Source organism: Hibiscus syriacus, unplaced genomic scaffold (genome assembly GCF_006381635.1).
Source record: "Hibiscus syriacus cultivar Baekdansim isolate YM2019G1 unplaced genomic scaffold, ASM638163v2 tig00110956_pilon, whole genome shotgun sequence".
Classification (NCBI taxonomy): domain Eukaryota; kingdom Viridiplantae; phylum Streptophyta; class Magnoliopsida; order Malvales; family Malvaceae; genus Hibiscus; species Hibiscus syriacus.
In genome coordinates this window covers 835,975-863,675 of record NW_024062932.1, presented here as the reverse complement: position 1 = coordinate 863,675, position 27,701 = coordinate 835,975, and the positions used below count along the sequence as shown (strand labels likewise).

Here is a 27,701-nt window from a genome sequence, read left to right as displayed (position 1 = left end):
CTCAAGGTGTGAAGGATTGTTTCAGCAAGGGCAGTGCGGGGAATGAACTACGGATCGACGACATCTTTCAACATTCGTCATTGTTGAGAAGCTAGATTGAGCTTCAATATTCAAGAAACATTGAATTCATTCTTATTGATTTCAGTAACCAGATACATTGCTTTATAGCAGCTAATAGAAGCTTAGCACAAGTCTAGAAGCTTTACAACTAACTCAACTAGCTACTAACAATTCTAACTCCCTTAACTAACCTTAACTGCTTAGCTATTCTAATAGTCATTAGTCTTTGGTGGGCAGAAATCCAGAGGAATAGGCGCAACCGCTGAGGAATTTGAAACTTCCAAATCACATTTCAGATACGATGAACTGGGTTCCAATGAATATTTGCCAAGCTTGTAAAAGCTTATTTTGTGCTAAATGAATGATTTACACTCCAGCGCCAGATTGGCCTGTTAGTTTGATCCGTTGGATCAGGGCACTTAAATTTTTAAAATCTCCTAATTTCAGCCATTCTTTTAATCTTACTGACGACCATCGTCTTCTCCAATCTCATAGCCTTCACCGTCAATCCGTCGCGGATCAGTCGAATCATTCTTCAAGGCTTAAACCTTACAAGTCGCACTCACAACCAGGGTTTCAAATCGAGGTCGCGTTTTCGGTTATTTCAGATTTACCGTGATTGCGGCCGTCGCGGGTAATTCGAAAGGCGGCGAAACTGCTATATCGCGGCCAAAATCGCGGTCGCGGACCGTTTTTTAAAACCCAGCTCACAACTATACATACTTTACAAGCTGTACGGACTTGAAATTGTATGCATCCGAAAATGACGGCTTAAACAACATAAAGGGTGCGTGAAAGTGAAAGCGGATGGTGAGATGAATGTGCGTACGGGTCTAACATCGGCAAGAAGGGTGATCATGAAAATGGAGAACCTGACAGTTTGTGAAGGATCTTACTATCTTAGAAGTAATATGGCAGAGCACCACCACTTGGGAGTGTTCCGATCTACCAAGCCCTCATCGTAACAATGACCAAGCTACCTCGACTGGAAGCATTAGCTGAACTCACCATGAGAGTTCAACCAAACATAAGTTTTTTAAAGGTCCCCAATTTGGTAACCATCTCTCTCTCAAGAATCCCATTGTGTTACCCTTCTCAATTTGCCAAACAATTCCATTTTTCATCTCTTCCCACACATTGTCAGTAATTTTTGACCTTCTTAACACTTTCCTATCCTTCATATTCTTACTTTGAGAGACTAAGACCTCCATTTTATATTAGGATATGAGAACTTGAACCCCAAAGGCTCGATTTGGGTGAGTGAAAAATCACTCTTCATTAGAAGAATACTATTGTCGTGCGATATATATCAGTATTTTATTAGATGGAATTAATATATTAAATACAAACAATATTAAATCAAATAAACAATAATTAGTTTAAAATTAAATAAAAAATTAGAAACTAAACTAAACAAAAATAAAATTTAAGATACTTAACATATAATTTACTTATTTATTATGAGAAACTAGGTAATGCCACAATATATATAGTACTGATAGTGAATGATATAGTTTTCGACCTTTTTTCTAAGGAAAATTAAGTAATATGTGCTAAAATTTCAAACTTTCCATTAACAATCGTCACTGTTGGTTATAATTTTATTTTCTCATCAAAACCCACTTTTCTTTGAAAGTTTTCTTTTTGTGAAGTCTTGGAATGTAAGATATTATTTGTTTGAAGATGATTAATGTTTATACTTAGAATGCATGCAATCATGGACACTGGTGGTTGTCATTCTCTTTACCATGCTGTTGGGGTTTATGTCCATTAGAAAATAAGACAATTACTTGTGTATGTCGATCGAACTGATTTTATAGTTTTGCTTTGTTGATCGACATCAGTTCAATGATGTCATTGTTTTCTTTGTTATATGTACTAAGGAGAGCATGAATCGGATGTCAACATCTTATCGAAATGAGAACTCAACCTTAGAAGCTGACCAGAAATGGTGAAGTCGCTACCATCTTTGTTCTTCGTGGTCTTCCAAAATAGTAATCCCATCAAATTTCTTTTTTATGTTCTTTTTGATTTAGTTTATCTCTAGTCCAAGTTTAGACAATAATATTTACTGAAATAGACAAGGTATTAATTGGACGATTCTCGTTCACAAGTTGATGCATGGTTGATTACGCCTTAAAGGCAAAATACATGTAATGTAATCAATTCTGATTCCATTTCTTTAAGTTGTATTCTACAACAACATATACCACAGGACATCAAAATTTGAATCCCGAGGTCGAGAAAGATATCTGTCAAGTTTTATCATACATGGGGCAAAATAAACATTTAATGTAGGAAATAGTTTTGGTAGTCAAATAGCTGGTTTTACGTGTCAGGCAAGTATTTACCGGCCCAACTCAGCTTTTTGTCACTCTTAGTCATGACTATTAATGTTGAGAGATTAATTTGTTATAAATCAATAGATTTAGTGATTAATTTATTATTTTTAAAATTTAAATAATAAAAACAAAAAATTATTTAAATATTAGTGACATTTGTGTAGTTTATACCCTTTGATAAACGGGCCTTCTTTATTTGTCGCACTGAGCAACAATTGAGTTAGTAAATCCTCGAAATTACGAAAGCATCCATCCAGGTTTCTCATGTTTCATGACTTGTATAAAGGTTAAATTGGTCATTAAACTGGAAAAACCTAGCTATATTGTCTCAACTTTCACTCTTCCATCTCTGGAAACCCTAGCCAACATCTTCTACTCCATCGAAGAACAAACCCAAAAATGCCGCCTAAGTTCGACCCAACCCAAGTCGTTGACGTCTTCGTCCGCGTAACCGGGGGCGAGGTCGGAGCAGCCAGTTCTCTTGCTCCAAAAATTGGTCCCCTGGGTCTCTCTCCCAAAAAGATAGGTGAAGACATCGCCAAAGAAACCGCCAAGGACTGGAAGGGTCTCCGCGTAACTGTCAAACTCACCGTCCAGAATCGTCAGGCTAAAGTCGCAGTGGTCCCGTCGGCGGCGGCTCTTGTTATCAAGGCATTGAAGGAGCCGGAGAGGGATAGGAAGAAGACCAAGAACATCAAACATAACGGGAACATCAGTCTCGATGATGTCATCGAAATTGCTAAGGTAATGAGACCGAGGTCGATGGCTAAGGATTTGAGAGGGACAGTGAAGGAGATACTTGGCACGTGTGTTTCCGTTGGGTGTACGGTTGATGGGAAAGATCCTAAGGATTTACAGCAGGAGATTGATGATGGAGATGTTGATGTTCCTTTGGAGTGAAAAAGTTTGTCCTTTTCGTTCTTACGATTATCATCGTGTTTGTCGTTTTAAAAAATGTTCTATTTTAAGATTTTAAGCAACTTGCGAAAATTTAATTCAGAGATTGTTTTGAAGTTTAATTTAGATAATTTCAAGTATTATGGCTTCGTTATTTGATTTTTTTATGCTTCTTTTGATTATATTGTCTAGTTTAAATGCTAGTCTTGTGCTTGGTATGAATGAAGCGAATGGAAAATCCGTGTTTTGATTGTGCCACAACTTGGTAAGTAAAAAATTAATAGAAAACGTAAGTTTTGTAGTATTTTTGCTTGGTAAATGAGTGGAAAAATGTCCCATATTAGTTGAGTTTCAGTTGAATGCAGAAGGAAGGCATTCACGTTGTTCTTCTGGTTATCAATGTGCCATTCTTTTAGCCCCTTTCTTTATATTGAGAGGTCTCTGAATGTCTGTTTTTGGATGTTGTGGCTAAGTATTCTGGTTTGCATGGTATGTTTAGAGGTTTGTTTCTTGATGAATACGATGAATACTTAACTTGTCGGATTCTGTTGGCTATTTTTGAATGTAGAACATATCACAATTATCTTGTGATGATAATTCCTAACAACCTCGTACTTTTTCCAATCTAGATTCACATTTTATTTTCTGAAAAAAAGTTTGAGTATGGCCTGCAATCATCACTTCTGGATATGTCTAGCCCTTGTTTTATTTGTTTGGCCTACACTTTGCTTCATTGTTAGACCTTTTACGTGTTCTTAATTTTTTGCATGCTAAATTGTGTTCTTTTTATTGATTCATGTAGCATCCTGATTTTGTAATGTATGCATATAATGTCCTGACATACGGTAACATACATGCCTGGAAAGACTCATGTTTTTGTTCAATTGAGATTGAGGCTTGTTTGTTTCTAGTCATTTCCTTCTCTGCTTTATATTCTTTGGCTGCATTTGAATGACAATTGTAGCACTGTGCATAGGGTGGTTTTTGCCTTAAACATTCATGTAACTTCAGTTATTAAGCGTATTTCATCATGGCTTGGGATTGTGTTTTTAATCATATAGTGTTTGATATGTTACTCAAACTGTACTTAATTCAGACTCATAATTGTACAACCACAATTGACATATATGCTGCTGCTTTAATGTTGAGTGGTGGTATTTGTAAGTAGTTGCTCACTGGCCTGAACAGGTGAAAGCCTTGGAATAGAGTAGGATCTTTGGATGAATTTGCCCTTGAGACGACTATCTTTTTGCCTGTCTATTCTCAAGAGTTTGTGCATGTGTTCTGAGTCATTTGGAAAGCCTGTCATGTTTAGCTTGGACTTGCATGTCTTTTGGATATCTAAGCGGTTGGTATTTGGGATGTCTGATTATTTCTCTACGACCACTTGTTCCTTACCTAGGTAAGGCTTTTGCACTTGGACGAAGTTTTGGCTGAATATATCTCAGTATCTCCTATTGATTCAGTGTTTCTGTTTCCCCATTCCATAGGTAGCATCTGAGTGTTTTGATCTTTTTTCTCATTTTTTAATGACAATGCAGTGAATTCACTTTTAAAGGGAAGGGAAAGGATGTTGTCTTCACTTCATAGTTTAAGGTGTTTAATTGTGGCCTGATATTGTAATATAATTGTACAGTGCTTTTTAGGGGGTACTGGATTAAGTGTGTATGTAGGGACGATATAATTGTACGATTGTAAAGTTCTTGTTATATGTAGGATGATATAAGCTCTTGCTGTTGCTCAATCCGTACTTAATCCAACTATCATAACTTTATGGCCATAACATGGGATATGCATGATTGTTTGTTATCTTTAACTTGGAACTCATAATTGGCAAAAAATTGTACCTTGGGTGGATAGGGTAGGATCTTTTGTTGAATTTGCAGTCTGCCTAACTATGCGTGTTGTGTTTTTTTATCTGAGCCATTCAGAAAGCTTGTTGTCTTTAACTTGATCCCGAGATCTCTGCTAATTATTAGTCAGTTGGCAATGTGAAGAACTTGTGATCATTCGTTCTTTAACTTGGGAAGGCTTCTACATTTTGTTGGATTTTTAGCTGAGTATTCTCATGTCTTCTTTCACCTTTCCCCGTTTTGTAGGTCGCACCTAAATGTGTAGATCTTTGTTGACAAATTTCACTTTAAAAGAGGAAAGGGATGTTGGCTTTACCTATTTACATTCCTGATTCTGCCACTTGGTGCGGAACTATTACTTCCCTTTTGGCTTGTCTTGCTACACCTTTCACCATATTGTACCGTCATTTTCATGCTTGATATTTCTATGGCGCAGATTCTCTTGGGGGTGCCATATATATATTCCTCTAACACCAAAGTTGGAAATTCTCCATTGCTGAACAATTTAGCCTTGTAATGATGGTGCTAGCCCAGCAATTTTTAGATATATTTGAAACTAATATATCTTCCTTTCCTTTTCCCTCAAAACGAAGGTTATCACCCCCACTTTATAATCGTCCACGTGGGTTAGCTTCTTGCAGATAACTATGTAGTTTCATAATCATCTCCGACATGGTTTCTGTATATAAACCCAGATATTTACAACAATTCTCTTGTGCAAAACCAAAACATAATCTGCTGTTATTAGTGCTGTTGTCTGACGGTCGAAAAGAGAGATTCTTTCTCCCATTTTTGATTTGTTGTTTTGAATATTTTGATTGATAAAGGATGGCTAGAGAGCTGAGGTACATGATGAAGCATTGGATTGCGGCTGCCCTTCCATCCCTCGTCGATTTCCCGTTGAGACTGTCCAATATTCCGAAACTATAGACTATCAAAGAAGAGCGAGCTGAGGAAGAATACGAGGATGTCAATGATGATGAATTGATGAAGAGTGATTAGCTTTTGATTATGGTTAGGTTGGAATTGGCGTCCTGGTCATGGAAATGAAATTTTAAGTGAGGTAAAATGTACTCGGATGTTGATAATCATGTATTATAATTTCATCAGTGTATGTAATAACTCTTGGTTTGTATAATGTATAAATTAATAAACCAAACGTTAAAACAATCTAGAATGACAAAATTCTGCGGCTATGATATAGAGCCAGTTTGGTATAACTTTTAAAAATTGATTTTTAGAAATGTTGTATAAAATTACAGTTTAAAATTTAATTGTGGCGCCACTAAAAAGTGAGTTTAAAAAGAAAAAATGTTCATTACAAATATTATGTTGTAAATTAAAAATATAATATTTAAAATACATTTTCAATTGTATATGAATAATATCAACTTAAATTATAATAAAATTTTAAAATTAATATATATCAATTATATCAATTTAAATATAATAAAATAATAAAATATAATTATAATTATAATTTAAATATAAAAATATAAATAAAAAATATAATTATAACAAAAATATATTTTATGTACATCACTATTAATATTTTAATATATAAATCTTGAATTTTATTTATTTTTAATAATTAAAATAAATTATTAAAAGTAATAAATTATATTTATATATGAATAATATCAATTTAAATTATAATAAATTTTTTAAAAAATATTATGTATGAATTATATCAATTTAAATATAATAAAATATAAAAAATATAAATAAAAAAAATATAATTATAATAAAAATATATTTTTTGTAAATCACTATTAATATTTTAATATATAAATCATGAATTTTATTTATTTTTAATAATTAAAAAAATTATTAAAAGTAATAAATTATATTTTAAGGATGTTAGTATTAAATTATTAAAATAAAAATGTAAATACATAATTAAGTGAAGCACATACATTAATAAGGGGATAATTGGACTAGGGTCAGGTCGGTCAATTTTGATCCGATTTGAAAATTTTATTCGCTTCATCCGAAATTCGACGCGATCCAAGATTAGGATAATTTCATCCGACCCAAAATTCGATTAAACTTTTGAGATAAAATTCAACTCAATTTTAACCGAAATAATATAAAATTATCAAACTTAGTCAATAAAATAAAATAGGGACTTAGTTGAAAGAAAATAATATAAAGAGATATTATTGAAATTATTTTTAAATATAATATTTAATTATATTATTTTTAGATTATGTCGAATATTTTTCACTCTAAATCTAAGTTCGATTCGACTCAAATCGAAACTGATTTTTTTTTTAAAAAAATCCGATCTAATCAGATCAAAGCATCTCCAAACACAGCAAATTCGGATCCCGTAACTATCCACAGATGAGAGTACTTGCAGATACACGATAAGTCTAAATATGCCATTTTCTAAGTGAATGCGATTTTGCGACTAAACCGTTGAAGTGTATTCACAACAATTGCAATGTTTACTCTTTCCCTACGTAGAAACCTTTCATTTCACAAACAATTAATGTTCTGGAGCAGGGAGAAAATATGCAAGTGTTAAAATGAATGAAAATTACGGCAACTGCTAAGTGCCTTCCATCCAAGAACAAAGAGGAAAGATAATTTAATTTCACAATCGATAATTCCATTATTGTCGTTAAAAAGAAGATAATTCCATTATTGAAATGCTGACACGTGGTCAAATCCAAGAAAGCTGCATCAAATAAAGCAAGAATGATCAGAGGCAACGGAAGAAAACAGAATAAATAGTTGAAGTCTTATTATTATTACTTTTAAAGTAAATTATTACTCTTATTTTTTTTATTAGACTAATGTGATTACAAGGTAATACGTATTCTAAATATTTAAATTATTTGATAATGAATTTTTAAATAATTTTATTTGTAGAGGTTAATGTTCGAACTTAAAACTTCTAAAAATAATAAATTTCTTTTTAATCACCGAAATAATTTAATTCTTATTATTATTAATTTAGAAAAAAATAATTAAGTATTAATCATAAAATATGATATAGGTGATGAAATTATGATGTTAACGTGGCTTGGTCGGTCCATTACATTAATACTTATATCAGCACTCCGAAAAAAATTATATGATTTATTATACAAACAACTTGGTCAGAAGTGTAATTTGAAAGGTTGGTCGGCATTGATAAGTTGCATATTTATAAAATGTTATATAAATATTATTGGTCAATATAGTAAATCTTTTGGACAGAGAAACTATTGGTTTGTTTGCTTAATGACCTTTTCGACAATCGTAAAGGGTTTCCCCCCCCCCCCCTAAAAGTAATATTATACGCGTATGATTAGTATTCATATATAACTGATGGTCCATGCAATCCTTTTACGTATGTCCATCTGGCAAAGCAGTCACCACCCCGCCAAGGCCACAACAGTTTTGATATTTTAATATATAGTTCATTTTCAATAATTAGGGGTATTCATATTCGTATACTACTATTTATTGTTTTCTCTTCCCACGATAACATAAGCTAATCGTTTTATTAATTGAATTCACATTGCCACCTTCTAACTTGTTTCTTGTTGAGTTTCTTAGCCAAATGTTTTTATAACTCGGATTCACCAAAACGTATGGCATGGCAGATGACTCATCCCAAAGTTAACGTCATTTTTAATACACTAAGAATTAGCATATGTTATGCTAAAAACGAATTATCACGTGTCTATTAATTTATTTAAAAAAAAAATATTTTAGATATTTTTAATATTGTCTTACGTCACCTCGACAGTTAAGGCAAACTGAAAATCGAGAAATCGACGTCGTTTATGTGCACTTCCATTCCGTACTATAAATTCTACTCAGATCTCTGCACTTTCTCTGATCTCACCTGAATTTCCCTTTCGGGAAAATGACGTCGTTTCGGTGTGTTTTTAGTTCTCCATCATTTCCTTCATCCTATTGTCAACTGTCATTCCTTCCATCTCTATGAACGACGTAGAAGAAGATGACGATCTCCGTTTCCTTGAAGAAATTGAAGGCAAAAGCGTCGACTCTGCTTCGCTCCCTGATTTGAGTGATTCGGACGATGATCGATTCCCCAGCTATGTGGACGAAAATGGAGAAAGCGAAGAATCCGAGAGCGAACAAGATTCGCACGACCTCGATCCGGATACGTACAAAGCCCCTGTATTCGACGAAAAGGACGTAGTCGTTTTGACGGAAGGAGACTTTAGTAATTTAATCGGGAATAATAAGTACGTGATGGTTGATTTTTACGCGCCTTGGTGCGGGCATTCCCAAGCGTTTGCTCCGGAATATGCCGCGGCGGCGACGGAGTTGAAAGGAGGAGGAGTTGTGCTGGCCAAGGTGGATGCTATCATGCTACGGAGGAGGATGACCTGGCAGAAATGTACGACGTGCAGGGGTTCCCACTGTCTGTCTTTTTGTCGATGGAGAGCATAAGCCTTATCCTGCTGCTCAAAACAAGTATGTTTCGCACACAAAAACAGATTTACAATCACGTGCCTTCGATTATCTATTCGCATTTTTATTTCTAATTAGGGGAATGTATTATGAGGCAGTTTGCTTTTGGTTAATCACATGTCTAGTCTAGAAAATTTACTATTTAGTTTATAATCCTGTTTGTTTCTAATTTCTTAATGTAATTAATAATTATCTTTGTTTAATGGAAGATTTAAATTGTTATTTTAAATGGAAGAGGCCAATAGTGTTGTTCATTGACAATTCAGGGATGCGATCTTGACCTGGATTAAGAAGAATATAGGACCGGGTGTATTCAACGTTACTAACCTGGACGATGCTGAACGCATTTCGACTTCTCGATCTATAGGTGTCTTGGGCTACTTGAACTCATTGGTGGTATGGACATCTACTAGGGACAGTGCTCCTTCAATTTTTGAAAGCTCAATTAAGAATCACGTATGCATGTTGTATATTTTTGCTTTCCCTCATAATTGTGAATTTTGAATGACACATTCCTTGAATTTATGTTTAATCTTTTTGTTGTAAGCTGTTGTTGCTTGCCACATTAAACATTTCTGAGAAGTTCATCCCGGTATTCCAAGAAGCAGCAAAACTTTTCAAGGGAAAGGTAATTCCAAATTGTCTATAAAAAAACTCTGCTATCTAGTAAACTGATGATAATATATCCCAAGACTTATGTACTCCCTTTGATGAGGACTTCAAGAGTAGTTATCAAGTATTATCTTGTGAACTTTCTTGCAGCTTATTTCTATTTACGTGCAAGTGGATAATGAAGATACTGGAAGACCTGCTGCAAATTTTTTTAGTGTCTCCCACAGTAAGTCGCTCTGATCCTTTTTTATCAGCTAGTTTGATTTATTTTCTTCGGGTTGAAGATGTGGGGTGGGTGGCAGTAGATTTTTTGTACTTGTATACTCCATTCGCATCAAATTTGATAATCACAGTTCATTTATCACGCAGATCCTTGCATACCCTGGAACAGATGCTAGGAAGTTTGCCATGGACGGAGATGTGACTTTGGATAACATTAAGGTCCTCGCTCTCTCTCGCTGCTTTAATTTGGTTGTTTGATATTTGCTTATGCCTTTCAATAACTTGTAATAGGTAATGGTTTTGAGTATACTTCAGTGTATCTACCTTTCTGTAGGCTTTTGCAGAGGAGTTTTTAGAAGACAGGCTTAAACCTTACCATTAGTCAGACCCAATCCCTGAAACTGTAAGCATTTTCTTTTTAGTGTGATTTACCTTGTCGAAGTTGATTGGATTCTAATTTCCCCAAAATTCTATCTGATACAGAATGATGAAGATGTGAAAGTAGTGGTTGCCAATAGCTTCAACGATATTATTTTAGACAAGTCCAAGGATGTCCTTCTGGAGGTATTATTCTCGTCCAATATGAAAATGCCAGGTAATTTAAATCTTTCTTGACATGAACTTATTCTGTTTATGGGTGCTCCAAATATCAGATCTATGCACCTTGGTGTGGCCATTGCCGATCACTGGAGCCAATATACAACAAGCTTGCCAAACATCTTAAAGGAATTTGACTCTCTGGTTATTGCCAAAATGGATGGGACAACAAATGAACGTCCTAGGGCAAGGGTAATATTTAAATCTGTCCGTGAACAATTAAAGCAATAATCTGTTTAATGAAAAAGGATAAGATGCAAATGCTAAGCCTGGAATGAGACATCATAGTAAGAAGTTGTTTATTTTTGCAGAAAGCGGGGTTCCCCACGATTCTGTTCTTCCCAGCAGGAAACAAGAGTTCTGATCCTGAAGAAGTATATTCAATTCTGCTTGTATTCATCCATCCTTCAAGTGAAAATGTTTGAATGGTGGACTTGGGCAGATAAAGGTGAACGCTCTGTGGTGGCATATTACAAGTTCCTCAAGAAACATGCTTCGATCCCTTTTAAGCTCCAAAAGCCATTTTCAACTCCAAAAGACAAACCAGCTTCGGATCACGAAACCAAGGAGAGCGACAAGAGCAGCAGTGTGAATACGAAGGATGAGTTGTGACCTGATCAGAGGGATTCCGGGTGAGCTTTTGCCTCTCTTTTCTTTAATATTTTATCAATAGATAGAAAGGGAATAGCTCTAAAGATAGATCGAGTGGAAACAAGGGATCCGAAATTATCATAGTTCGAATATCCGACCCAGATCATTTTAAATCGATAACAAGAGCGAATCCGTAATGGTTGTAACGGCTTGTAGGCATGGTTATGCATCTCTCTGAAACGTATGCTGAATAATAAATGGCTCCTAATAGTAATTTCCCCCCATATCTGTTGTTTCTATTTAATATGGCGCCCGTCTTACTGCTTTAAGATTAAAAATCAATTCTAAAATCTAACATCCTACTCCTGCTCCCTGCTTTAAAACCAAATATTAAGCAGCATGCGTATCTGTTTCTCTTACTTCTCTACAGTCGATTTACTAATAGATTTTTATTGGAGGAACAGCTGAAAATACAATGATTTTACTTTTAAATAGAAATAATTTTCTCATCGAAACCTACTGCCACCAACAATTTGGTCTGCCCTGCTTTCCGACACCTCTTATAGTGCCAATAATTTGGTAACAGGCTCCCCTTCATGGTTGTGTTGGGGCAGTGATGAGTTTGGGAGTCAGGATTTCAAATCGCGGTCGCACTTTCGGTAATTTCGGATTTATCATGATTGTGGCCATCGCGGTTTCGGATTTATCATGATTGTGGCCATCGCGGGTGTTATTGCAACCGTCGCGAACGCTATTGGATGCTATTGCGGGTGTAATAGGTAACTCGGACGGCAACAAAACTATTATTTCGCGGACGCTATCACGTTTTCAAACCGTGATGTGATTTGAAAACCTACTGGGAGTGAAGACACAAAGGTATGGTGATGATTGGGGCTGTGTAGAGCTTGGCGGTAGTTAATGGCAGTTGGCGAGGGCGTTGCCTATGCTGGAGGAGGCAATTTGATAAATTTTATAAATGTACAGATTTTAAAAAAAATTAGAATTAATATAATAAAAATATAGAATCTATAAATATTAAAGATTAAATGTGTTATTATATTAACAAAACAATTTATATCATAAATATATAAATTTAAACATTTGAAAAAAGTTATATCTAATTATAAATTATATACAAAAGTTGCACACAAGAATTCTAAAATAAAGGGAAAACGGGAAAAACCAACAAATAAATAGGGGGACAAGAGTACTGAAAAGATGCAGCTTTACTTCAAATATTTTCTCGAGTTATTCTTGCCTGACAATCTCAACGTGCTTATCACGTGACTGAGTGACTCGATTCCCAAATATAGGCACCAATGGTAGTAAGGAACAACTAACTATCACAAATCTAATCAACCCCTAATTAGCCATGCATGAACATTAATTTCGTTGGGTCATCTTTTCTTTAATATCAGCTCATCAGTACAGAGAATTCTCATCTTAGCATTTTAGAATATTAGTTTTAATTTAACAATCAATTACTTACGATAAGACAATCTATGACTCGCGTCTATGAATTATAACACATTTATAGTTTAAATATGTTATTTTAAGTTTTAATACTTCGATCACGAGTTTATACATCATATATATATTTCTTAAAATGTAAGGAAGAAGCAGATTACTTAAACATCGCTAAATTTTCAGATATTATTAACTTATGATTTCTTGGTTCATTATTTTGTTGATTTAAGACGAGCTCTTAACAGTGCATTTCATAGCCTTTGAAAAAGAAGAACCTGCATAACAAAACAGTGTAAAATTGCACGAATGTATTCATTACATACCGTTCTGCAAGCACACTATAACCTAATTCATGAAAGTCTCTTCGGAGATCAACCTCGAGGACCGATATAAACTCGCGGTGTAAGTTTATTTCCGGTCTCTGAACCGACCCTTTTCATGTAAGGCAGCCTATTTGATTTGCATTACAGAAGCAGTGATTGTATACATAACATAATATAATGCTAGAACCTCCATTGTCGGGCTTTCGAGTAAGCAACCGGTTCACCTCCCGTTGAAGTTTCATCATTTTACTGATTTACAATAGGACCTCTTTGAGACACAGGTGAATTAACATCTCTAGGGGATTGGACCTGTGGTTGAGTCATCGATTGCAGACCATGTTGCTGCTGTGACCAAACCTGCCATCTTATTCTCCACCGGAGGATCTCGACAACAAAAGAAGTCCCACTCATCGCAATACCCAATCCAGAAAATGTTGCCAGGAGAATTGATAGAAGTACCTGTACTTTCACCTGCAGGCAACAAACATCAATAGTGGATGGATATGAATCAACTCTGTACTTGCAAACATCCAAGGAACTAGGTGCTACTTACCAAAGAATAAAATATATGAGCAAAGACAACCACCAACAAAAATTGAACCGATGAATAAACCCAGACAAATCTCCGCTGCACTGAATATGAAAGATGAAGAGGTTTAAATCAGGATATAGAGAATAATTTAGCAGGAATTTCCTCTAAAATCTCACAGTAGTGACAGCATTTCTCAGGCTAATCAACTATGGTTTCTCCCTATCCACTGCAAGTGCCTGCTACATATGCAAGCATGCTTATGCATGAAACTAGAGTCGGACCGGCTTCTAACTAAAACAGAAAAAGGTGAAACCGGAATGGTGCTTGTAACTATAAAATTTAAGCTAGTTTCTGCTGACCATGTTCCTATTTCGTATGAAACAAGACACTGAAGCATTGAAATCTGAATTATATAACCGAACCGAAGAATGTTTCCCAAACCTACCCATTGTTGATGATGTCATGGATGAAAGGAGGCCTAGCAAACATGAAAATGGAAGAGATATAGCAATAGCTCCAGTACCCATTTTTCCAACCTGCAGGTAAAATATATATGTGTGTGAAGGATATGAAGTGAAAAACAGGGCAAATCCGAAAAAGAAACTGCTTATCCTACCAGAAGTTGCTGAAGAAAACAAAAGTATGCAAGCATGCCGACGATAACAAGAACAGGGATCTCCTGCCAAATCCTGCAAACATCAAACTAAAATTCAGCAATCATATTTTTATATGTATCCTAGAAGTTTCAGCAATCATAGGTATTTAATTCCATCCATTAACAAACTGTTTGTTACCGATTGCCAGATGCATATGCATCAGCCTGAAGGCCTCTACTTGTTCCTATTCGTAAAAGTGTGACAGGTAGGTTTTGAACCTCTTGCTTGCACACATCACAGGTCTTGTTGCCTCTGATGCTGAACCATTTCACGGCACAGTCTTTGTGCGCCAAAGCCAGCTCGCTTTTGCAGCTGCATTCCATCTTCAGTGTTTCACATCCTTCGCGTAGTTCAACCAGACAAATCCTACACACAGCATCTTCTTCGGGTATGTCCTCGCCATCAGGGTCACTGTTATCTGAACAATAAGACCTTGGCTTGTAACGATAGTTAATAGGTCCCACCAGTATCAAGGTCTAATGATCTAAGACTCCATTTCCAATACCAATGGCATCTTCGAAACCACAAGGACTTTCGAGGGAAACAAAGGGTTCACATTTCTTGGCAACAAAGTTACATATGCTAACACGATTCGGATTCAAGTACGTCTTCAGATGAGTAATGGGTAAAAGAGTCAATAAAGTCAAGAGAAAATAACCTCAGTGACCAAAAATGTCTTATATTATACGAATTTAACCAATTTTTTTTTGGATTTGCCAAAATGACCAACAAATTCGCAACCCAGTTTCCAATTTCGCAATGCGAATATGTAAATCGCAACACAGAAGTCAAATTCGAAACGCGATAGTCAAATTCGCAACGCGAAAGTCAAATGTTTTTACGCGAAACACAATATTAATTTCGCAACACAAATGTAAATAGTATTATCGCAAATCATCTCTAACCTAAAACCCTAAAGCACAACTCAGTCTCATCTCCATCTCTCACTCTCTACGGCGAAATCCGTCCCCATATCCGATGAAATCCGTCCCCATTTTCGACAAAATCCGTCTATCTCCATCTCTCAGATCAACCCTCACAACCATTCACGGTCAGAAATGGAAAATCAACTACCGATGGTTAGTTTTTTTAATCTCTTATTTTTATTTTGAAATTTTTGTATTATTATTAGATTAACCATTTCACTGAGATTGCTAAATTCATTCGGTTGCTGCCAATACTGCTAAACTATTTAGTCTTTAACCCTGTGAAGTTAGTATTTGTCTTTGTTTTGTCTTTTTGTTGAAGAAACCCTAAATCGCAACACCAAATTCGCAACGCGAAACTAAAATCGTGTTGCGATTTTCATTTTCGCGTTGCGAATTTAAGTTTCAGAAACTTCTTTTATTCTGCAAATTGAAACTTGAATGAATTGCATTACTTCAACCAAAAAAACAAGGACAAATACTAACTTCACAGTGTTGCTAATTTAAGTTTCAAGAATAAACTACTATTCTTTATGTTGTCCTTGAGCATGCACTAAACCTATATGTTGCCCTTTTAAATGTTTATATAAGTGCTTACTTCTGGAATGTTATCTGATGCATTTTGTGAACTATGATGGAATAATGACTTGGGTGAATACCGTGCTAGTTTGAAACATATTTGGCTTTGTTTTCACTGTTTAATATCATGTCTGTTTATAGTGTATAATTTTTAGTTTTTGGTATATCTAATTTGGTATGTTTATTGTTTTTGTAGAAATTTTTTTCGAATGCATTGACCTTAAGGAATAAATTGAGCCTAGCCACTAAAATTACGTCGACGCTTACACCTCTACAAAGAAAATTATTTGAGGATACTTACTTCGGGTCATGGCTGAAAGTGCAACATACGGGTGGAGATGCTATGTTGACACATTTGTTTCTTCAGACCATGACTAACGATCTACCCGAGGGGGTACAACGTGGTGATGAGGAGATATGGTTTCATTTTCCTCTGGCACCGGCGTATACTTGTTTTGGGCGGGAGGAGTTTTGCTTAATCACTGGTCTACGCTTCGGACACGATGATGTAGGTCAGTACACTAGTCATATCGCCCGCCCATCATGGTTATATCGGGTTTTTCCTGAGCTGGCAAAGTCGAAGCCGAGTATACATGTCGATGACTTGAAGATATTATTTGATAAAGATGGTTTTACTCGGATGGATGACCTTGATGTTGTCCGAGTATGCCATTTACTACTTTTGCATACCGACTTTTTAGGCAAAGAGGGCAGACAACCAATCTTCGAGGACCTAATATTATTGGTAGAGGACCTAAATGCATGGAACATGTTTTCGTAGGGTTCATATATATGGAAAGCTACATGGAAGAAGTTGTCGTCTGCCTTCGAGGACCGAAAAAGTTTGTGGGGCAATGGTTCTAAATACACTTTGACAGGCTTTACTTGGGCCTTTAAGGTAAGAATTTCTATATAATGTTTCCAAAATTATAATTAATTATTTAACAATTACTAATGTTTGTGTATTATATTGTTTGTAGATTTGGATATTTGAGGCTTTCCCTAGCATGCGAACATATGCGATAAAAAAATCAAATGATATTCCTAGGGCTATTACCTGGAAGAGGATCCGCATGTTGGATTGGGAAGACTTACTCCCATATATGACGATTAATGATGTAAGTTAACACACAAACACTACCATATATAAACAAGTTATTACTAGTACACGTTTAACTTTGTTTGAGCTTTTATATTGTTAAGAGGCCAACTACCCATTACAAAGGCTGACACCCTCAGATGCTAAGCTTGCCACTGATTGGTGGCAAGCTAGTAAGCGGTTTTTTGATGGGACGGATGATGAGCACCCCCCACTTCGAGAGTCGTCACCCCATCGGGCCGATTCTATAGCTCGACACCCGAAGCCATCACCTGGTCGAGCCTCTTCTCCACCTCCACCATCACCTATTCCATCACATCATTGAGCCTCTTCTCCACCATCACCTCATGATAGGCGACCGGAAAAAAGGCTCTGTCTATCTCCATCTCCCTGTTCTCTACCTCCACGGGATGAGTTAAGGGAGTTACGTGATGAGGTTGGTGCTTTGCGTCACGAGGTCAATACTTTACGTGAAGATAATAGTGCATGGCATGACGAGGTTCGTTCTTTACGTGGTGAGGTGGATTTTTTACGCGATGATAATGGTGCGCTTCGTGGTGAGGTATCTACTTTACATGACGAGGTGGCCGCTCTACGCGAGATTGTTTTATCATTGCAGAATGAGGTTCATACTCTACACAATAAGGTAAATTTGTTTAATACAATGCAAATAACCTTTTTTCGGCATTATTTATTTATTTATTTAGTGATTTATATATTAATTTATTTTCAGCGGCCTGATAAGGTTGATGCTTTACGTCGAGTTTTTCTTGCACGACGGGGTTTACGCATCAGACGTCGTGCACGTGCCATTATGTCTCCGTTCACCCCACTAGTGTCAAGACTCCGTAAGAATAAGCCCGATGCACCTATCATCATTCAAGAGGCACCTCCTATCGTTCAAGAGGACCCTCTCATCATCGAAGAAGCCCTTCCACCGTTCAAGAGGCCCCTGTCATCGTTCAAGTGGTCCCGCCCACCGTTCAAGAGCCCGATTCACATGGTGTCATATGTTGACATATTGATAAACCCCCTCTCGTGCCCGATATGATGAATGCGAGTTGGCTTTCGTATGTGTTACCGGCCAGTACCATTCCTCAGGAGGAGAGGGAAACACTACCAAAAACAATTACGGATAATACCCTTTGGGCTAAGACCGCAGTTGATTTTTATCTACATGAGCGGAGCAAGGGGTGTTATTCTGACTTATGCCAAATCGACGATGCATATCATTTGTTTCTTGATCGGTCTTAGTGGGGTATTTTATTAGGGGTTGAAGATAATGGCTATCTCGAAGGGGTGATAAGTCTTATATTCTTCTTATATTGCATTTTGATTAATTTTTTTAAAATTTATTAATAAATTCACTAATATATGTATTTTTTTTTATAAAACAGCATATTGATGCATGAGTGTCACGTCTTCTAATAATAAGGAAATTAAAGAAAATAAAAAATACTCGATGGACTATTATGCCGACGTCTTTTCACGCAACTCACTTGAAGGATCAGAGAGATGCTTCATATAAGTTGGCTAATGGAAAAGCTAAACTTTATCCTGCGTGGTGGGAGGTCGATAAGGTTAATATTTATTTTTTTGAATATTTTAAAGGTTTTCATAAAATTTATTTGATGTGCGCAATTATTTATGATTGCAGGTATTTATCCCTATTTTGGAACGTCGTCATTGGCTTCTCGTCGAGCTTCAGCTCCTATCCCTGAAGAAAATGGTATATGACAACATGTTGAATTACATACCATTGTCTGATTTGAGAGATATTATTACAAAGGGATGGAGCGATCATTTGGCTGAATACTTGAATGCGCTTGATTATTGGACAAATTCTGGAAACAAGAAGCCAAAGAAGTTCAAAATTACAATGATCAGAGACGAGACTAAGCCATAACAAACGAAGGGAGCTAGAGGGGATTGTGGTCCTCTCGTATGCTTGTTCTTGGAACGTTTGACGACAGGAAGTATATAGTATCTACCTCCCACAGATATAGATAGAGCTGCAGTAGGCTTGTGGTTTCGGTATTATATGGCCAGATCGATATATACGAGACACTGCCTACCTGCATCCGCGTGCTGAAAGTTGTACATAAACAATTGGTAAATTTGAGCAAGTGTTGTTATATGTACTCTTTAATTGGTTTGAAAATATTTGGTTAAGTACCTAGAATTCAGTAATTTATTGTTTGTTAGTTTTAGATGTATAGAAAGTGTTGTTTGAGCAAATGTTTAGTTTCTGCAGGTTAATCCTGAAGTGAGCTGCGTGAAATGTATTTGTGCATAAACAACAGTCTGGGGTACACTTTTTTTTCTTTGTTTAATTGAATTTTATATTGAAAGTTGATTTGTTTAATTGATGAGGAAATAAGATTTATTTTTTGATTAATTGATTTGTAAAAGTTGATTTGTTTAATTTGATTTGTAAATAAGAATTATTTTTTTGCTTGTTTAATTGATTTGTAAAAGTTGATTTGTTGTTTTTAAAAAAATCAATCTGTATTATGTTTGAAGGCAAAAAAGACATGTTGAAGGTAAAAATTCGCAACGCGATTTTCGGTTTGCGAATTTGACTTTCGCGTTGATCGCAACATACAACATCAATGTATATACAACATCAAACACATTCCAAGCTATAAATACAAGCTAAGGACACTTGAAGAAGCAAGAGAACAACTATCCAAAAAATCAAACACAAGAGAAAATCCCAACATGATAACAACTGAACAGATCATATCAATGTTCAAACTCCAGTTGTAGATTTTGATTTCCTTTTGCTTGGCACCATATGAGATTTGGATTTTGATTTCCTTTTGCTTGGCACCATATGAGCTTTAGATTTTGATGAGCATCGTAAGCATTTCAGACTTATGATTTGGGTAGTACTCAGAAGCATTTCGGACTTATTATTTTTGTTATTATTACAAGTTGTAGCCCTCAATTATCGGGATTTTTAGTTGTCATTTGTTGCATTTCTCGTATACCACCCAGATCATACGCCCGAAACGTTTCTGACGCTTTAAAGTTGACCAAAAAATACGATGGTCGGGATTTCTCTCGCGTTTAAAGTTAGAAAAAAAGCAATGGAAATTAGGAATAAGCAATGATAACATGCATATTGGCTTGGGCTAATATTTATAGTGGAGCCGAAATTTATATTGAAATTTAAATTCAAACTTCAATTACATATGAAATGAATTTGAAATGCAGTGTTAAATTGAACATGAAAATTGCATAATTGATTCATACTGTTCAAGTAACATGCTTTATGAACCATCATGCTAAAAGACAATATTGATTGAGTTTAAAGCTGAGTTGTGAGTTGATAGGGTTGTCACACTTGTCACATGGTTGGAATAAAGTACTCACATGGAAGAGATAGATTGTTTTGTTATACACAGCCCATCTCATCTGAATGAAAATATACATACAATATAATCAAACCAAAACATACATACACAACAAATTTATACATAACAATGTTCAAATAATGTACCTACAAAAACGAAATTAATCCGATGAAAAAAGGTTATTTCTAACGAAGTCCGGAACATTATTTTTCTAAATAATGTACTCATAACAATGTTCAAATAATGTACCCACAACAATGTTTAATTGATTTGTTGTTTAATTTTCAATCTGCATTATGTTGAAGGTAATTTCGCAACGCGAAAGGTAAATTCGCAACGTGAAATAAGCGTTGCGATAGTCAAATTCGCAACGCGAAAGTCTAATTCGGTTTGCGATTTCGTGTTGCGAATTTGACTATCGCGTTGCGAATTTGTCTTTTGCGTTGCGAATTTGACTATTGCAACGCTTATTTCGCGTTGCAAATTTTACTTTCGCGTTGCCAATTTAACTTTCGTGTTGATCGCAACATACAACATCAAGGTATATATAACATCAAACACATTCCAAGCTATAAATACAAGCTAAGGACACCTGAAAAAGCAAGATAACAACTATCCAAGCAATCAAACACAAGAGAAAATCCCAACATGATAATAACTGAACAGATCATAGCAATGTTCAAACTCAAGTTACTAATGAATGTCTAACTGAAAATGTATGCATTCACACATAAAATACACATAATACAACGTTTGCATTTAAAAATCACCTAAGTTAATAAGTCCCAAAAGGTGAAGCCGGTTGTGATTGAGATTTTGATTGCGATTTTGATTTCCTTTTACTTAGCACCATATGAGCTTTGGATTTTGATGAGGATCCATTTTTTGGTAGAGGAAAAGATGATTGTGATGGCACTGGCGATCCACAGGTCAACCTTGTATGGCCACTTTCCTTGCACCGACTACATGTCGATATCCTCTTCTCTTCACCCTTAGACGATATACGATCGTGATTTTTTGGTCGGCCAGGTAGTCTGCTGTCCATGACTGGTGACAAAACTGTTTGTAAGTCATCTGGTATGTCCCACTCAGAAGGATGTGGATATGGGTAGACAATATCGGCATAAGTCTGTCGATATACTTCTGTAGTGTAGCAATCCATAGCGTATGCGCTTGAATCATCTTGGTTTAGATGAAGAGCAACTTTTATAACATGACCACACGGATAACCAGATGTTTGCCATTTCTTACAGCTACACGTCTTTACATTTAGATCGATAAGCTCATTTAAGTTATTATCCAATACTTCAAACAAAGTGTTTGAACATGGTTCAACTCTCCAGGACGTTGACTTCACAACACGTTTCGTTATCTTTTTTTTCAGTCCATGGTGCAACACGACGTTCCAATTTTCCTGTAAATTTAAATAAATAATACTTAGTAAAATATATGATAAGTTACGAATTTAAAGAAATAATACCTACATGGTTTCTTTTCTTGTAGTATCACTATTGAATAGAGGCTCGAAAAAACTCCATTAACATAGTAATGGGTAATTTCCGGGAATGACGACGTAGAGCGTTGATTGATTCTGCACTATTAGATGCCATAAAACCATATCTTGCTCCAAGTTGATGTACTCTTGACCATCTTTCAAACCCGACATCTTCTAGTGTTTGAGCACATTGAGGCAAAACACGTCTTAAACAATTTATATGCTTATTAAAATCCACTTCCCGATAAGCTTTTACAGCTTTCCAGTATGTCCATTTGTGATTTTTTATACCAGCAGACATTGATTTTAGATTTCTGTACAAATAAACACCACAAAGTCCATTAAAAGCATCTGGGAAACACCTTCTAACAACGTTGTCAATTGAGTTTGCCCTATCGGATATGATTGTCATATTGCTAATAAGACCTATGCAATCCCTAAGATGCCCTATAAACCATGTCCATGAATCAGAGGTTTCAGATTTGCCAACCCCGTAAGCTATTGGCAGTATCCCAATGTTAGCATCCATGCCTACTACTAATAAGTTTACACCAAGGTATCGACCTTTCAAATGTGCTCCGTCAACTATAATAATTGGGCACATGCAAGTAACAAATGAACGAATCTACAAAATCATATACACAAGAAATATAATCATTTAAATGTGAAATGCATGCAACTAACAAAAATGAGTCAACAAAATTATAATGATTTACTAACCGCAGCATCAATGGCGATAAACAGTAACTCAAAGCGTCCATCTCTATATGTTTTGATATGAGTTACCGACCCAGGATTTTTCAGCTTTAAATTGTGACAATAAGCCGACAGTTGGGCAAACGATGCTTCTGGAGACCCCCTCAACAATTCCAAGACATAACATTTGGCTCTCCAAGCTTGAGAATATGAGATACTAATCTTGAATCGAGCATTCATGTCAGTCATAATTTCATGTCCTCGATACACATTTCCATTCAAAAACATTAACTCAGCAAGAAAACCACCCAACACCTTTTTGTTTGCCTGTCTATGGTGAGGAAAAACTTGGGTTCTTGAACATGTATGTTTATCAATAAAAGTCCTAACTTGAAACATTTCGCAATCTTTTATCCTCTTTGCAATCATACGCCACGTACAATTTTTGTCAATCATACACCTTGTTTCGAAACGATCTTTGCTTGATTTGTTAACTCTTAGTTGATAGCCATCTTCCACACATTTCGTATACAAAGCTATCTTCAAGTCTTCCTTTGTATCAAAACAATCATCTTTCTTGATACGAATAACTTTTGTGTAACAATCAACTGATATCTTTACCAACTCTTCTTCCGGTATCTGAAGTAATTCTGGCATATTCCAGTTATACTCCCGTGGAATTTTCTTCTTTTTCCTTTCTTCGGGGACTTCTTCTCCTTCTTATTTTTCTTCTTCAGGGTTATATGAATTACAGAATGTATTTTCAACATGTTCATTCACAATCGTAACTTCTTCCTCATTATCATCAAAAAAATCTTCCTCGATAGCAGCTGTTTCATCATCAAAATTCTGGTATTGACCAATATCAAAATTATTACATGTAGGGTCTGTTTCTTTTTCCATCACATCATTAAAATTCGAGTATTGACCAAGATCAAAGTCCAGGTATTGACCAAGATCAAATTTCGAATACTAACTAGTACTCACAAATTTTTTTGTTGGCTCATAATCGTCTAACTGGTCAATACGAAAACCAGAATTTGATGCTGAAAGTTGATTGGGATTTGGATTAGGAAAAGGTTGTGGGTTTTGAGATTGTGTTTGATATTGTGTTTGGTATTGGAAATGTGGTGAAACAAAATTTGCTTGGTGATGAAATTGTGGTGGAACCATTAAATTTTGGGTTGAAGAACTTAGTTGATTACCCACTACTGACCCAACTTCACTACTTCTAGGTTCAACAACATATAATGTAACATTATCTTCTTGCAAAACACTAATGTAAGAAATGAATCGTTCAACGTCTTCATTATCGGTTAACAAATAAACTTTACCTTTTCTCAGATAAGATAGCCTAAATCCACTTAGAGGCTCTAAATTCAATTTCTTTGCAACACGTAACATTAGAGTTTTATAAGTTAACTTTTTTAATGACAGTTTTAGTTGAAAATTCATGGGTAAAGGCACATATTGTAAAACACAATGAACATTCTCCCATGACCCTCCAAAACACAAATCTATCCAAACATGATCAACATTAGATGATTTCATTCTAAAAATTGTAAATTAATTTACTAAACAAACGAGCTATAAACTAGATATCATCACTAACTTAGAGAAAAACATACCTTTATTAAGTTGATAGTTGATAATTTGGGAGAGAAATCATTGAAAATTATATAGAAATAAAATTATGTAAAAAAAATAGAGATGGGGAAGGATGTCATTGGATATAGGAACGGATGTCGCCGGAGAGAGTGATAGATGGAGATAGAATGAGTTGTGATTTAGGGATTTAGGTTATGAGTTGCTGCTGCGTTGTTATATACCCAAAACATTTGTGTTGCGAAACTAAAACCTGTTGCGAAATTAAATTCGCGTTGCGAATTTGAAATTCAGTTGCGAATTTGACTTTTGCGTTGCAAATTTGAAAAATCGCAATCCGATTTACATATTCGCGTTGCGAAATTGGAAACTGGGTTGCGAAATTGGAATTCGCGTTGCGAATTTGTTGGTCATTTTGGCAAATCCAAAAAAAGTTGGTTAAATTCATATATTATAAGGCATTTTTTGTCACTGACGTTATTTTCTCTAAAGTCAATTATTGATCAACATAAGAAGAAGAATGAAGACTTACCAAACCGACACAATAAACGACTTATTAAGATGAATGGAAAAAAAAGAAAAATAATAATGTAAAAATTAAAAGAAAAAAAAAAGAAAAGTTGTTTATTTTGTTAAAAAAATGTTATATATATGTATGAATTTAAGTGTAGTTAAACGCTATTTATGAATAGTTTGTATTTATATATGAAAAGTAAAAAATAAAGATGGTTATTGATATTGATAAATTATTCAAAACAAATATAACATACAATATGGGAATACTTATGAAGGTTTTATCTGCCCGATCGATATTTTGGAACATATGGACAATGTTTTTTGTTATGGCATTCACCTCTGCAATGGCCACAAATCTTTGGCAGACCTTGCTCTCGTTAAGGATTATTTATATCAGTATGAATTCGACTAGATTCAGGATGACCCCTCAACTTCCTTCGTAATTATGGATTGGGCAACCATTCTCCATAAACAGTTGGTGGCCAATATTAATCATTTGGGAGATACTTAAAGTCACAACTGTATATGTTGCGCATAGTATTCATGTTATAACAATCATTAGCGTACGAGTATGGGTCTACATTCACATGCATACATATGGCAACCGCGTGAGTGCATGGGTATATGAAGCCTTGAAATCAACAACAATCACACCATCTTCTATTGAGATTACTGGTGTATGTGGCAGAATTCTCACCCTCATGTGGTCGAACATGTACTTGGACAACATAATCAGAATCGAGTCAGGCGAAATTATGAACATTCACTGATGTTGCATGTGTTTGTTTTTTGTTAATTATTTTCTCCAGATATGGAGCCCAATTTTCACCTTCATTGATCATTGTCTCTACTTGGGCACTTTTGTATGCCCAATCTAACAATACTTGCTATAGGAAGATGTCTAGTCCCTATAAGAACTAAATTAATACATTCGGTAAGATTGATTGTCATATGATAGTAACGTCGACCTTGATTGTCATATGCATGTGACCATTTTTCTCGAGGTATTTCAACTACAAAGTTATAAACTTCTTCTCCATATTTCCTCAGATTTTTCAGCCTTGACAGAAGTTCGGTTGTAGTAAAGCATATCCTGAAAAAAAAAAGTTAGATTTAAGTACAATAATAAATTAAGAACATAAATAAAGGAAAACAAAATAATAAGTTACTCATGTTGATAATCTCTTTCTTGATCTTCTTATTCTTAAACCTTGTCATAGCATTGGATGCAATATGATGTATGCAATAAACTAGAAATGCATGGGGAGGTGACCACATACTTCCCGGTCCTTCAATCGTGGCAAATAACCCAGATGAACAGTATGAGATCATACAAACCTCATCTTAGGTGACAACATGAGAACTCAAGTTTGTCAGAAATAAATTCCACATTTCCTCGAACTCATTTTTAATAATGGCAAAGGCAATGGGGAAAATATTTTTGTTACCATATTGTGCAACAACTATCATTAGGACATGTTTGTATAATCCATAGAGAAAAGTGTCATCCATTTGAACCATTTGTTTGCAGTAACAAAAAACTTCAATGGATGACTGGAAAGCCCAGAAGAAGCATCCAAAAACTCTATTTCCTGGGATAACATGTCCATTAAATGTGGTTGTAGGATAAGCATAAGAACAAACAATGGTTACTGGGATGAAAAATTTCATTGCGTGCATTCAATGGATGTGGGAGCTCATTGTATGACTGATCTCAATCACAGTACAATAGTGTCATAGCTTTCCTTTTTGTCATCCATGACTTTTAGTAAGACAAAATATAACCAAATGTGTTCCAGATTGATGTCACTATCATTAAAACTGGGATCATTGGATTTTTCTCTATTAAAAGCATGACGTATGCAGGTATACACATATGACATTAGAATCTAAGTGCTTGTGGTCTTGTGTCGAGGAGCTCAACGTACAACTGTGCTGAGAGTGAAACCTTGTCACTTGCCACAATATCTTTCGTTATAGGTATGAGATACATATCATCCACTTACATCCGACATTGTTGTTTATACATTTAACAAAATATATCTTCTGATCAAAATCCAACACATTGAATTCTATATGAGCTCTGATACAAAATTCCTTCACTGCTAGTTGGGCATCTTTCTTAGTTTCAAACTGGAACCCAATTGCCAACTCTATTGATCTGTCGTCTGAGGAACCCCAGTGGGCTGCGCATATATCCTGCATAACAGGAATCTCAGGATTTCTCATGGCATTATAGTTTATGTCATGTGTTGCAACTGGATAATGATAGCGACATATTTGGGGTCATGACATTTGGGTAGAGGTGGATATATGGGCTAAGGCCCGCAGGCTACCCGTTTAACCCGCGACCCGTGCGGGTTTTGGATGTAAAAAACTGAAGCTCGTTTAAATTGCGGGCTTTTTAGCCCAAACCGTTAAACCTGCGGGTAGCCCGCAATAGCCCGCTTAATTTAAAATTTTAGAAAAAAATAAACTTAAAGAATTTTATAAAAAAAGAAAATAAATTACATATAAATATGATGTTACTTATAACCATTGTAGTTCTTAAATTTATTAGGGTATTTGTCATAATTCTACCGCTGTTTGATTTTTTTTCATTTACAATGTATCAAATTATTCTTCATTTAAAAAAAATAAAAATTAAAAGATTTATATAATATTTTAGTCTTATAAAATTTACATCATTATCACTTTGGTATTTAAAGATTTTTTTATTTAATTTTGACCTTTATTTTTTTCATGAAGTATGTTATCCATTTCGTTCTTTAATTATAAAAAGTCACATGATATTCTAATAATATATCACATGACACATAATATTTGGATTAAAAATA

The 27,701-nt window shown here is 35.3% G+C and overlaps 2 protein-coding genes and 1 pseudogene across 2 annotated transcripts; 2 read left to right on the top strand and 1 right to left on the bottom strand.

Moving 5' to 3' along the window:
• The first annotated feature begins 2,743 nt into the window (after positions 1-2,743).
• Positions 2,744-3,350, top strand: LOC120148418 (60S ribosomal protein L12-3-like). The gene has a single exon (XM_039161545.1). The coding sequence runs from the start codon at positions 2,802-2,804 to the stop codon at positions 3,300-3,302; it is 501 nt and encodes a 166-aa protein (XP_039017476.1). The 5' UTR covers positions 2,744-2,801; the 3' UTR covers positions 3,303-3,350.
• Positions 3,351-9,014: 5,664 nt separating this feature from the next.
• Positions 9,015-11,907, top strand: LOC120148419 (annotated as a pseudogene).
• Positions 11,908-13,362: 1,455 nt separating this feature from the next.
• On the bottom strand, positions 13,363-27,093 carry LOC120148383. Its single transcript, XM_039161524.1, has 6 exons — positions 26,871-27,093; positions 14,728-15,007; positions 14,550-14,622; positions 14,379-14,469; positions 13,955-14,034; positions 13,363-13,872 (listed from the first exon to the last, which is right to left on the bottom strand). Exons 1-6 carry the CDS (start codon positions 27,091-27,093, stop codon positions 13,648-13,650), a joined length of 972 nt encoding a protein of 323 aa, XP_039017455.1. The 3' UTR covers positions 13,363-13,647.
• Between the last annotated feature and the right edge of the window lie 608 nt (positions 27,094-27,701).